The following is a 14,677-nucleotide window of genomic DNA, read 5'->3' as shown; positions in this document are numbered from 1 at the left end:
GACGCGCGCGAGCATTACCTTGATAGACCTCCTGTCGAGATCGACCATTTTAAGTAGCATTCAGAACTCTTAAATATTGCGTTGAAATTACAGCCGGAACGGAGATTTGGGTCTCACACCTTTTTTCAGGAAACCTTCCTGAGCTCAGTTCGAATTAGATCTTGAAAGATTAATATCTAGCCTCTTCCTTTGACTAACTAATAATGCTTTTGTGGAGATAGAATGTGATCGATGGTATTGAATCATCGGGAAGATTAATATTGCAACAAGCAACAATCGCCGGACGTCGTCTATGATTATAGGTATTATTAGTATAATTACGAGATGATCGGTGAATACGAACCTGCCGTTGAAAATAAGTCGCGACGATGTTTTTACAAATATTTTTTTAATCAAAGGCTTCCTCGGAGATGGAGGATCGTAAGCTACAAACATCGCGTCTTCGGAATTAACGATCGCTGTGGACGCACCTTTAATCGTCGGGGCCCTGCCAACTCCGCGGGATGCCATGCCTCGAGTCAAGCATTCCTGACACCCTGAAGTGACTGTCGGAACCAGAAATGGAAGGAGAAAGAAGGAGAGGCAGAAGGGGACTGGGAGTTAAACCAAGAGACCGAGAAAATATCTAGAGTTTCGTGGCAATAAAAGGACGCTCTCGTCACTCTCGCCCATTATTTGCGTCCGACGATTATCCAGAATCAACAATCACATATAATAACCCGCCTCCGTCAGAGCCAGGCTCGCAAATCGCGGTTCTCACTTGGTGCTAAAATAAGTGCAGAGATTATTCGGTCTGACAATTTATTCAGAGCGCCATATGATGCCATCTGCGTAATTTATCTCTTTAAATAGAAGGAGATAACGTACTGACGTGCCTTAGCGCATCGCGTATCAAAGATATTTTGCGGCGGACGAGGAGATGGATTTCACACGGGAACGCAATGCGGAAATTTCAGGAGGGACCTCCGCCCCACACGATCTCCCCACACTTTACAGCGCTTTGGTCACCGTGTGTGCGCTCGTTGACTCTCTTAGTAACCCCATAATGTACCGGCGATGCGACGCCGAAATGGCATTAAGAAATAACGGCGCCTCGGTCTCCTCGTAAATACCACGCGCGACCGTTCAAGAGTGTGCCTAGCGCCTTCTTAAAATATTTTATCGTTTACGCCACACATGAAACTCCAACTAGCCACCTGATATTTTATCAAAAACTTTTCTTGTATAGAATTCCGTAGAATAGCGGCTTTCGAAAAGTGTGACTCGTTCTTCATGGAATCCGTTTCGAAATATGCCAGCATTAGATTTTAATGTCGCAATTGAAGTAATCTTGGGTATTCACCTCGATAATTTCAACATGGAAACATTCTTTAGAAAAAAAATTCTTTTCGTGTAAATAGGACAGTATAACTGTGTTAACTGCCTAAGAACGGTTTGTACAGCGGATTATTGCTGCAGTGCCCGTCGTAAATACCCGCGCGAAAGCTAATCCATGCAGTTTTCTAGTGGCGTCTTATTAGTCTATATTAGTCGTTAGTCATGGAAGAATTATGGGAGCAGGGAGGACGAAGAAATCGCGCGAACAGAATCAACGACGTGCGAGCACGCGCGAAAACTTGTCTACGCGACGGCGGGCGCGCTGCTGGCCGGCGCGGCGCAGCGGTCGGCGGGGAAATATAAGAGTGGCTGCATCTGCCGCAATCTCCCCTGACGGAAATAGTAGCCAGACTACAGACGGAGTCTCGTTGCACGATATTTTAAGTGATATCAAGTTATTAATACCACGCGGTAGGTATCCCGCGCCTAAATATACATTTTTGGCGCGAGCCCAAGTCATCCCGGGCCGGTTTTAATCGCGCGCGCGGGGGGGGGGGGATAATGTTTTACTCGATAATTGGAAACTGTAGATCTCTCGCGTGGTCCCTCCTCGGTTTATCGAACCTGATAACTTTTTAATTGGGCCTTGTCGATGTATACAAATATGTTTCTCATTTGCGATACCATGTACCGTCCGATATTCCTTGGGGACAATTACGAGGTGTCCAGATGCTTCGGCGAATCTTTTCCGAGTTCGATAGATCGAACTTCTTTAGTATTCTTTCACGTTTTTTTTTTTTTTAAATTAGACAAACATTACCCTATAGTAATATTTGCTAAGATTGTTATAGTTATGGAAGAAAGGAAATTACATTTTTTAAACATCATATTCATATATCCTTGCACAATTGCTTTGCGCAGTTATTAAGTGATCAATCAGATATTTATCGGAATGGATGATCAATCCTTCGTGATTAAATGAGGGACGACGGTTAAGTCATGCGGGAAGGAGGAGGTCAATGGTCTATCAAAAGACGGTCGAAGAACCCTCTCGCGACAGCCTTAGTGGTGGGAGGGTTGGTAGTTAGTAGCCGAAGAAGCATCTGTTAGCGCCAAGCATTCACATGTAAATCAAGCACCACTAAGAGAAATAAACAATTGGAAACAAGCGTGCAAGACGAGCCTGACATACGGGAAGATGCGCAAGCAAGTTTCTGCTTGAAGGGGAAAAAAAAAGGGACGAGACGAGAGAAAGATCCGACGTTGAGTACGAGAAGGGTGCGTACGAATTAAAATCGTTGCTCGCAGCCCCATTGTCACTCGATCTCCCTTTCTCTCTTTCTCTCTTTCTCCTCCGTGAAAGTCACTGTAATATTATCTAAGATTCCGTGCTTTATTTTGCGAAAAGCACCACTTGCATTCAACAGCCGGAGAAGGTTTTCGAGTAACACAGTAAATGTATTATTATACGTGTATCAATGTTGGTCAAGTTGAATGGCTTCCAATTTGGCTTGGATCCCTTTCAACAGGCGCGCGATATTATACGCAAAAACTTATTATAAAGATCCGTGAAAAAATCTCTCCACACCATAGAATTTGATCTGAAAATATTCTTGGCTTTTTCTTCCCTTTTTTTTTTTTAAAGCGTAAAGCGAACATCTCCTTGGCGTTTTAATCGGTCCGCGCTCCATTAGGCTTTTGTAAATCGAAGTATCCGTACTTTATTGCCCCGAGAACAATCTCGGTAGCTTAATAACCGCGTCACGTAGAAAATAGCGGTCGAGGAGAAAGATTAAACGGCCCGGTCGAAATCGGACTCTAATTACCTGAAGAGTAAGGTCACCGCATTATAATCGCCTCTCTACGCCGCGCATATATCGGAGGTTCGGTGAACCCACACACGCTATCAATCTTGAGACGTAATCGTCGACGTTTCATTAGAGCGGCACAATATAGCCGCGCGAACAATTTCCGTTCGCGCGCTCCTCTCGTACGTACAAATATCGCCGTAACGGAACGGCAACGTTAATTCGCTAACGTAATTCGCATCCTCTTAATTTCGAGTTCTCATTATTTATTCTCCCCGCGTTTCCAAATAAAGCGCGGCACGTCGCGTCCGCGTCTCTCGGCTACGGTTCGGCGGCAATTTCTCGTATTTTCTCTCATTAAATCGACGTCATTATTGGTAGCTCTCGCGCGCGCGCACGAGAGCGAGTGTCTTTGAAAAGCGAGAGAGCCAGTAATTGCAGGTGTAATGTGTCCCTCGTTACGGACGATTTATTCGTCTCTGTTGGTTCGCGCGCAGAAGCCCGATCGCGATCTGACCGAATATTTCAGGCTCTCGTCCGGTCTTCGCTTTCAGCTTGCGTTTCCGCCTTTTTCTTGTTTCTTACACTTCGATATTGGAACGCGTCGCAGAGATCGGCGTACATAATAGCCAAACAGCTGGCCTTAACACCGGTGCCGCATTTTAATAACAATAAATCCTCGTCAGTTACGCGCCTTGTGTTTTCTGTACCGAATAAAAGTAACGTTTCTTTTTTGCTAAACGTAAATATATAACGCTTTCTCTCTCTCTCTCTCTCTCTCTGTCTTGTGTACTTTAAGTTTACTAATTACAGCTCTGGTCGAATCAGCACTGCCAAACGCCGCGGCACTTGAAAACTCACGATACCGATACCGATAGTAGCATCGACCTTGCGAAGTGAGCGAAGGTAGCAATTTCGTCGCGGCTTAATAAAATATCAAGCAACTCTCCTCTCTCTCTCTCTCTCTCTCTCTCTCTCTCTTTCTTTCTTTCTTTCTCGGTGAATCCTTTTCATCTAAACGAGCGGGTATGGGATTAAAGCGAGTTCATTGAGAATTTCTGAATCACGTTTGCCCCATTCCCGAGGGGCACACTCGTGCCCGCCAATTACGAGAGAAGTTGCTTCCCTCTACGGTTCTTCCCGTACTTCAGCCTCGCCTCCTGCTTTATACAACCGCGAAGGTCACGATATGCACTCGACCGCAGTTACGGCCTCGGGGGAAACAACGAGAACGAGAGGAGGTGACGGTGGGAGGCATCTGGGTACCTGACCTTTAACCCGAACTTCTTCACTACCGCGAGATCCGCGATAGTATAGTGCTTTCCATTTTACTTGTCCTGTGAAATCATCGATTGTGATCGAGAACCTGTCGACTGTGAGTTTTGTCGTGTAAATAAATTACAGTGTGTTATAAAAAGAATTCACTTTAAATTTCTGAAAAAGTAGCTGCGATTCTAGCCGTGCGGTTCCAATTGTTCAATCAAAGTTTTTTTTTTTCTATTACTCTTTTTAACACATATGTTGAATTGTAAATATTACAGAATATAACGTTGAAAAGCTATTAGTTGAAAATGCGCAAACCTAATTGAAACATTCGTTTCCGGATCTCTTCGAATTGGATCGATTAAATTTTATGATCGAAAAAAATCGAAGAGAAAAATAAAAATATTTATTTTTATGTTTTATTGTATCTAAATTCTGTATTCTCTCTGATCGCGGAGAGATATTTTTAGCTAAGAGTACACCTTTTTTAGTCTTATAGAGCTCACTTTGTTAGAAATTACCTTCAATTAAACAAATGGCTCACTCAATAGCCTTTTATTGACTCATTTTCGAAAAACAAGTAGTAATTTCGCAGAGAATTTCCAAGAAGCTAAAATAAAACTTGGCATAAATATCGACATGAATATAAATATCATTTATACGCGGTGAAGAGTGAAGTAGCGGTGGAGAATGACGTTGACCTAATTTCAGATTAGTAACTGTCGCACGCGAGGATAGAGCGCACATGTTTCATTTGATTTGTGTCATCGTACTACGAAGACAAGTTGTCCAAGCTTTTCAGCCTTCCCCCATCGTATTATCAGCCACGTCTTAATTAGACTAGCGTAAACATAATAAATTGGATCAATATTAATAACTGCGTATAAACAAAATGATAATTATGAATTAAATGTGTATGTAGACATTTTGTTCTTTGAAATATTAACATATTCTTATAATATTACAAATAATATGAAAATCTCTGCATGTCAGAGATGGAACATGGAACAGGAACCAAGAGAATGAATTGTAACAAAATCTTTATATATACATATATAACATTGAAAACCGATAGAACAGAAGAAACTTATCTGGAGAGAAAATATATTTCGTAGTAAATCTAAAAAAGAAATATTAAAGAAACGCATCTACGCGCTCGTATCCATTCTCACGGACGACTTTCTTACAAACGACGTATGCGCGCGTGCGCACGCGTGTGTATGCTTCGCCAATAAAAAAAAAAAATCAATCTTCCTCTAGAAAGTCGCCGTAAACACTCATTTTCACGGCCGAGGGAAATCGTGGGTGTGCGGAAGAAAACGAGCGACGGGGAAGATAGAGGTGGAGGCGAGTATGCGCGCCCTTGCCCGTTACGAGAGAACGTGCGCCGACTTTCGTGCGCCTCGCCGAGATAAGTGGTGTATGATTTGGCGATGATTGATGGGGTCGTAGGTCAAAGTGATCAGCGGCGCTCCGGGCACCTCGGCTCACCTGACTCGGCGCGGACCTGAAAGTCTGAAATACCGGGGGGCCCCTCCCGGCCCTCCCCGCAAGTAATACGCCTTCGTTCGCATCCTCCTTCGCTGTTCCGCTTGCGGTTTTTTGCTCTCTCTTTCTCTTTCTCTCTCGCCTCCTCCCTTATTCGTTGGTGCCACATACGAGCGCCCATCGCGCTTGATATCGCGTCGGCACCTTCGAACGGCCCTCAAGCGACACGACGATTTAAGACTTCGATGCGTGTTTGGATGATGTTTCATTCGCTGCAAAATGACATGCCGCCGGCTTGGTGAGAGGGAACGGGGAGGGGGAGATTGAAAGAAAATTATCGCCGTGCTTTGTAAATGCCGCAGGAAATGTACCGCGTCCAAAGAACATTTCGACGCAATTTTGGATCGCTTTGTCTTATCTTACACGGAAAAAACAAGCACAGTTATATTAACATGACATGCTTGGTTCAACAAAATTTAGTTGGACTAAATAGAATTTCTGGTTATCATAATAAAATATTCTGGTAACCAACCAGAATATTTAGGTGTGACAATGGTAAAATTTTGATTATTACTAATCTAGTTATAATATCTAAGTGTCTGGTTATTATAACTATATAACATAGATAGATAAACATGATATGTATAGTTAATACAATTAAACACAATTTTTGGTTATTATAATAAAATATTCTGGTAACCAACCAGAATATTTTGTTACAATATCCGTAACAGTTCATTGGATACCGTGTGTGGATGTCGCATCGGAATTATACGCGCAGTTCTTATTTCATTTGATGATCGTAAGCAGTGCTTCCAGTCTCAAATCTTTTACAGCAGCAAGCGATCGACAATCGACTATCTGCTGTCTTTTTTCCATGAAGGAGACAGCTCGAGAGAAAAGGAAACAGCAGATAGTCGAGTGCCGTCGACCAAGCTGTTCGCTATCCTCTCCACTTACAGCACGCTGCTGTGAAAAGAGTCGAGACTGGAAACACTGTCGTGAGTTTCCTCACAAAAATCATAAATTTGGACTGTGGACGTGTTGGACGTGTTAAACGTGTTGGACGTGTTGTGGACGTGTTGTGGACGTGTTGTGGACGTGTTGTTGGATAAAAATAACCTCAAAAACGATTATATATTAAAAATGGATGATAAAACATGCGATTTACTTCGTGAATGGGGATTTGAAGATTATATTGACATCTTTAAAGGTTTGTATATTTTGATATGATAAAAGTTCGATTTCGGAAGCATACTACATTGTTAGATTATAACGTGTCAGTATTAGCAAGCTATTAACAGTTTTTTTACAGATGCATTTGTTTGCCTCTTATTCATATTTTTTTTTCATAAACTAAAAAGTAAAACAAATGTTGTTTCGAAAATACTTCTTTATTATGTTGATATACACAATAGATCTTTTTTGTATTATGATTTGTGGTTTAGTTTACATCTGTCTGTCTGTCTGTGTGCGTGCGTGCGTGTGTGCGTGCGTGTGTGTGTGTGTGTGCGTGCGTGCATGTGAGTGTGTGTGTGTCCAATTAGTTCAACAAGACTCTTATCAGCATTAGCGCTAAAATTATTCTTTTTTTAGCAAATGAAATTGATTATACAGCTTTGAAAATTATGAAGCCTTCCGACTTTCAGACTATAATACCAAAGATAGGACCTAGAATCAAATTTTGTGATAAATTAGACCATTATAAGGCTGATCTACTTACACAGGTATTGACAGTATTTTTGGTATGTATATTTACAATATTTTGTTCTGTGCAAATATTACAATTTTTTTGTATATTTTATACTTTTTCTTGCAAATATTCTAATAATAACTTTTGGATTGTTACTTCACTATTACTTTTATTTAAATATAAAGAGTGTATGTTGATGATAATTAGATTACTTTTAGCAATTAATATTTTAAGAATATTATTTTTAGCAATTAATCTCTTCACAAGCATCATCCTTAATAAATGACATATCAACAGAAAACGATTCTTTAAATCCTCCAATTGTAATTTCTGATAACAATGATGTTTATGACACTGATAACACTGTTATAAAAGAAACAGTATTAAACGTAAGTCAAACAAATAAATTTTTTAAATAAATATTAAAAATTAATTTTTAATAACATTTTAAATATACATTTTATAAACTAATTTCTTAATAGTAATAATAACTTACTTTATGTAAAATTTAAAATGTGTTTGCATACATCTTTCGTCATCATTTTTTACATTTTGCATATTTATTAGGTAATCACTTTGAATGAAGAAGGAGGAGAGCAGACAGAAGAGATACATTCTACAACAAATGTAAGTAAAGTCAGTAATTTTGAATTTATTAATAATAAAAATGTACGAAAATTATTAATTAATTTATTTTATTATTGTACTATTTATTTTATTATTATATTTTTTATTATATTATTACTTATCTTATACATATGTACTTTTTGAAAGTATATTTTTATAAATGTGTTATATTTTTTCTTTTATGTAAATATATAATTTTTTCAATTATTATTAGGTTATTACACAACTCTGTGATACTGATTTAGATGCAAAAGCTGCCAAAACTGTTTTAAATAGTACTTGTAGTTATAAACAAAAGGACGCAGCAAGAAGCAAACTGTGTTTAGCCATTATTAAAAATGAGTTAAAAGAAAACGAGAACAAAAGGTAAATTGAACTTTAGGGTGCGTTTGCTATCTTTATTACTTATTATATATTAAGAGATGATTATGATACTTTTGTCTTAAACTTTATGTTTTAAAACACTTTACTTCGTTTACGAGATATTCGATTGCTTATATTAGAATTTTTGACCTGTTTGTACTTTATACTTATCTTAACAGATACAATTCATTTATTTAATGTGCTTTTTAAATAATTGTTAATAATAATACGATATATGTATTTATTAGAGTAAGTCATAGACGATGGCAAGAATTAGCCTTGCAAATACAGGACGCTATTCCAGGAGAAATTCAAGTTAGTAATATGGCTTTCTATATGTATAATAAGGAGACATAAGATATATATATATATATATATATATATATATATATATATATAATATTTCTTATATCTCCTTATATCTTATAATCCTTATATTCTTTTTTTATATTACGCCTTTTTTATCATATTTTTTGTACAGGAGACATATTATATTCCTTATAAAAAGCATTCTGACAAGAAAGTAAATGCCAAAGGCAAATTGTACGATAAATATACAAATTATGTAAAAGAACTACGTAAAAGTGGTTTAAGACAAAAAATTTCAAATTCGACAAACAATGAACCAGGTTAGATTCTTCATAAAATAAAATAAAATAAATTAATAAAATATATATATATATATATTTAAAATCTTTTAAATTATATATTTTCAAAAAATTGCTATTATTATGTAAAGTATGAGCAATTTATTATTTTACAGTTGTAACTTTAAATGATGATTTGAGTGGAATGCTTGAGTGGCTTCGTACTCATAAAGAACCATACGAAGAAGTAAAAGAAAAATGGGATGCTACTCGTGATGTTAGATTGGCGCAGCTACGACAGGGAACAAGTAGTGTGTATGATTATATAACTGAATATAGTGCTCTTCAGTTAGCAACTGGCTTCCAGTTAGTAAGTGTCCGATACATTTGCATAAATCTTCCAAAATATAAAAATGTTTAATGAATGATAAAAAATCATTTTTTTTGTTGTAAACTTTTTAGCTTCTATCAGACTTTAAAAAATTATATCCTGAGTACGACACACGAATGTGGAGTAGGTGGGGAGAATTCACAAGGAAAGTTTCACTGTTATTATCTATTGAAGGTATTGTCCGTCAAATAGAATAATTTCAATAGTAAAAAGTGCCATGAAAACATTAATGTGACATTTACACACATTAATATATATTTTTTGCATAAAATTCTTTCTATATGTTTAATGAAGAATATACATTAACTCTGTATTGCAATACAAATGATATTGATTTTTTTAAAAAGTAATTTCTATTTTTAGGAGATTCTGATTTGTGCCTTATGCTAAACTTAGGACATCTATTTACTCCAGTACCTGTACCACTAGCAAATAGAAAAAAGTGGAAGCCAAGTACTCAGGAAATGATAGATGGATTTATTCTTCATGTTAAAGTTAGTTATTAATAATTTATTAATTCAACTAGCAATGACAATTTTTTTCGTATGTAAATTAATGTTTGTATCAGTCCTTTCATAAAGTTTTTTCTACTATGTAGGTAATGAATGATTTGGAGCCGAGTTTAGAAAGAGTTAGATGCAGAGCCCAAGCTTTGAAAACAAAAGTTCAACCGCTTGTTGTTGCTGTAGGCTCAACTTTATCATTATGCAAGGACTTTTACGTCGTAATAGACAAAAATTATTACAGATTCGATGATATTCGCACGGCAATAGATGTATGCTTTAAGTGCGTGCATGCTTTACACGCTGAATATTCTCCTCAATGTGAAAATATTTGGTATTTTTTGCAATTTGCATTATATGAATTACATACTCAGTGGGATAAAGTTATACCTCAAGTAAGTAAACAGTTGAAAGCTTTTTCCGAAAAGTAAGAAGTTTTTTTATGTTGTAACTAGTAGTAAACGTATTATGATTTTCAGCTACTGATTTTTTTAAGTTTTATTTCATTAACTTTGTTGAACTATACTTATATTAGTTATATTATTTTCTAAAATAAGATTATTTTAAATTTAAATATTTAAAAATATTCCCAAAATAGCTGCTGCAATATTTTTGTTTTTATAATTTGGTTATAACCAATAAATTTAATTTTATAACTGTAGTTTATTTAAAGCATACATTTATTGCTGTGATTGTCACCATGGTTCGATGTATTGTCAAAGATTGTAAGTATAATGCATTTGCATCTGTTAAGGCATTGTATCTTCACATTCAAATATGTCATCAATGGAATATTAATGAAAAGATTATGTGTCCAGAAAAAAAATGTTATCGAGATTTTAAAGGATGGCGTACTTTCCGCAGACATTTGATATCATTTCACAAAGTACCCTCTGTACTACATTCTAATTACAAATCAAACGAAGAGAGTAATATTAACAACGGTACCGTGCCTGATTGCGACGATCAGAATATGGCCGCTGCAATTAACAATCAAGATGTGATTGATGATGCAGTATCTTTGATTGATGACAATACCAAATCATTTGAATTAGCTACAAGTACTTCGGTACAAGATTTTGTCATGTCTTTTATTAGTAAGCTGTATGCCACTCCAGGCCTTCCACGGAATATTATTCAAATAATAGTGGATGAGATGCATGATCTTCTCAATAATATATCATCATTTGTGATACCTTCCATTATGAATGACTTGAAGAATGTGTCTGTCGATGAAAATGTATTAATTAGAATAAAGAAAGGACTAAATATTCTTACAAAACCATTTATGTCTATGGAAACAGAATACCAAAGATTTAAAAATTTGTTTTCTACTAAACATTTTATACAGGCGACAGATTATGTTGTTGGAAGTCGCTTTGATGAGAAACTTATTAATGGTTGTATTAGAAAAGAAATGTGCGATGTCAAAGCTAAATTTATATCTATAAAAGCAGTCTTACAACAGTTATTATCTCTTTCGGGAGTATTGGATACTATTCTTAACTACATGGAAAGTTTAGAGAATGAGAAAGAATTGTTATCAAATTTTATTCAAGGTGAAATATGGCAAAGAAAAAAGCAACTGTATTATAAGGATAAAATTGTTATCCCTCTTTTTCTTTTTTTTGACGATTTTGAGGTAAATAACCCTCTCGGTTCTCATGCTACTATTCAAAAGCTTGGTGCTGTTTTTTATTCTATACCTTGTATGCCTCCTCAGGTTTCTTCTCAACTAAATAACATTTTCCTTGCCTTACTTTTTCATTCGGCGGATAGAAATCAATTTCAAAATAGCAGTATCTTTGGTATTCTCGTTGATGAAATAAATGATTTACAGAGAAAAGGTTTATATATTCCAACAAAGACTGGTTTTATTCAAGTATTTTTTGCTTTAGGCCTTATTTTGGGGGACAATTTGGGATTAAATTCCGCATTAGATTTTGCTGAAGGATTCAATGCCACATACTATTGTCGTTTGTGCAAAATGTCACAAAATGAAGCTCATTCGTGTGTTATTGAAAAAGAAAATCTTTTAAGAACTGAAATTAATTATAATGATGACATAAAAACTAAAAGTTTTAAAGATAGTGGCATCAAACAAAATAGTATATGGAACAAAATTGATTACTTTCATGTAACTTCTAATGCCATGGTAGACAAGATGCATGATCTCGATGAAGGTGTCTATAAATATGGGATGGCTCACATTTTGTATCACTATATAATTCAAACCAAAAAAATTTCTTTATCCTGTCTAAATGAACGACTTAAAGCATTTGATTATGGCTCCAATAATATAACAAACAAGCCACCTCTTATAACTGATAACGAAATAAGAAAAAAGGATTTAAAATTTTCAGCAAGTGAAATGAGTAATTTTTTACTTCTTTTTCCTTTTCTTGTTGGCGAGGATGTACCTCATGATGATGTATGGCAATATTTTTTGAGTTTACGCAAGATACATGACATTGTTAATGCTAAATACCTTCAGAAAGAATGTGCTGAATTACTAGAAGTATTAGTTGCAGAACATAACGAAAAATATATGTCTCTTTTCTGTGACAATCTTAAATGTAAACATCACAATTTAACTCATTATAAAACAGTAATGAAAAAAAGCGGACCTTTATCTCATTTAAGTGTTATGCGGTTTGAATCTAAAAATCGTCTACTTAAACTTGCTGCAAATGCAACTTGTTCTCGCAAAAATATTACTCATACATTAATCGTAAAAGAACAGCTCAATTTATGTCACAGGTTTTTATCTAACACTATATTATGTGAAAATCAGAAAATGGGACCTATTGTTTTTATTGGTCCCATTTTTCTAATTGACGAATATCAATTAATTAAAAGTTCTTTATCCCCTACTTTCACTGGAAAATGCATGGAAACTACTTGGGTTCAGCATAGAGGTATAATATACAAACCTAATCTCTGTGTAGTTATTGATATTTTAGATGATCTTCCCCAATTTGGCATTATACAAAAAATTTTATGCAATGAAAGCGATGATTTGTGTTTAGTATGTCAAAATATGTATACCATAGGATTTAATGAAAACCTACATGGTTTCGAAGTTCAGGATGCCGTAGGCTTAACCGCTGTAAATATATCTCATTTGTTTAACCCTTTTCCTGCGATAGTAGCACGTTTGCCATTGAGCGGCAATTTGTTAGTAGCAACTAAATTTGCCTTGTAAACTTATAAGTTATATATATGTATAATATATAATTATTGTAATTATTATTTTGTTATTGTAAAAGAAAGTATAAAATAAATATTCTTTATAATTGCTAGAAAACATTTTGTTATTTGTACTTTGGATAAATGAACTACACTATACTTGTTTCTTTAATCAGAAGTCTAGTTATATTTATAAGATATTACCATCATATTACAACTAACAATGTAGTCATTTTCACCAGAATTCAACCAGATTTATTTGGTTACTTAAACCATAATATGAGTCACCAAACTTGTCTGGTTGTCTTTATCAGAAACGCGTTACCAAATTTGTCTGATTAACTTAAACAAAAGTATGGATCGTCCATATTTTACCAGACGATCTGGTTAATATATCCAGATTTCTGATTGATCCAACTAAATATTTTTTTCCGTGTATTTGAAAAAAAAATTGACTAAACATTGACTCAAATATATGAATATTAATAACATTGCCTTTAAGCGAATATATATTAGTAATTAAAAAATTGTACTCGATTGTAATTAAAATCATATAAATAATAATACGAATTTTGAATGTCCGAATTTTCCGAATACAAATATTAAATTTAATTAAAACGCACAAGATATCCCAATCGAGGTGATATAACTTCAGCGTTTCCAAACAGATTTTTTAATTTACAAGAATAGTCAATCATTACGTAGGACAGTCGGTGATATACGCAGCAATAAATAAACAGTGAAAGTCTCGATGAATACGAGTATAAATTTAGATTTATCGACAAAAGTTTAGCGACGTCGGTTGACTCCTGCAACCCTCAGGGGCGAAAGGAGAGAACTTGCTCGTCCGGCAATTAAAATATATCGACATCCGCGTGTAATAAAATAGAATCTCGCGAATACGCGTTTCTCGCAATCCATTCAATTTCCACCTGCGTGCGCACTGATTAATTATTCGATGGCGGATGGTTAATTATCGATACTTGTGATAACGGAATAGATGGATTCGTCGAAGTGAGAAATGCCGTCCGTTGCACCTCTGACACCGTCGGCTGAATAGTTTTTCAGGCGCAGCATTTAGAGTCGCGTTTGGTGGTGCGTTTTTCGTTTCTAATGTGAGAAACGAGCCTGCGTATCGACGAGAAAAATGGCGGTCCGCCGTGGAAACGGGCAGGAACGGAGATCGGACTCCTTACTTTTTTCGACTCGGTGCATTACGAAGCCTGCTCAAGCAATGTCGACCGCATTAATTCGGGATAATCAATTTGGGCCTAATTGGGGATTACGACGAACCGCTCGGGGGCCCCCAGTCCCGCCTCCGTGTCCTTTATTTCTCCGTAGGAACGCGGGCGCGACCGCGGCGCTAATAGATTAATTTATTACGCCAAAGCCCTCAAAGACACCGCCCGACTTCGTGGCTCGGCGACATATTAGTATCGTGTTACGGC

At 36.1% G+C, this 14,677-nt stretch overlaps 1 protein-coding gene across 2 annotated transcripts; it reads left to right on the top strand.

Annotated features, from left to right (window-relative positions):
* The first annotated feature begins 6,356 nt into the window (after window positions 1-6,356).
* LOC118645240 lies at window positions 6,357-10,565 on the top strand. 2 transcript variants are annotated; one of them, XM_036285933.1, is made up of 11 exons: window positions 6,357-7,089; window positions 7,473-7,621; window positions 7,818-7,958; window positions 8,137-8,196; window positions 8,411-8,562; window positions 8,808-8,874; window positions 9,041-9,188; window positions 9,323-9,516; window positions 9,609-9,711; window positions 9,901-10,031; window positions 10,136-10,565. In XM_036285933.1, exons 1-11 carry the CDS (start codon window positions 7,023-7,025, stop codon window positions 10,469-10,471), a joined length of 1,548 nt encoding a protein of 515 aa, XP_036141826.1. In that variant the 5' UTR covers window positions 6,357-7,022; the 3' UTR covers window positions 10,472-10,565. The 2 variants fall into 2 exon arrangements, with proteins under 2 accessions (XP_036141826.1, XP_036141827.1); XM_036285934.1 differs by having other exon boundaries at window positions 7,473-7,603; window positions 10,136-10,564.
* The last annotated feature ends 4,112 nt before the right edge of the window (window positions 10,566-14,677 follow it).

The sequence above is a fragment of the Monomorium pharaonis genome, chromosome 4, assembly GCF_013373865.1.
Source record: "Monomorium pharaonis isolate MP-MQ-018 chromosome 4, ASM1337386v2, whole genome shotgun sequence".
Classification (NCBI taxonomy): Eukaryota; Metazoa; Arthropoda; class Insecta; order Hymenoptera; family Formicidae; genus Monomorium; species Monomorium pharaonis.
The sequence above is the reverse complement of the archived record's forward strand: the minus strand, read 5'-3'. Positions and strand labels throughout refer to the sequence as shown.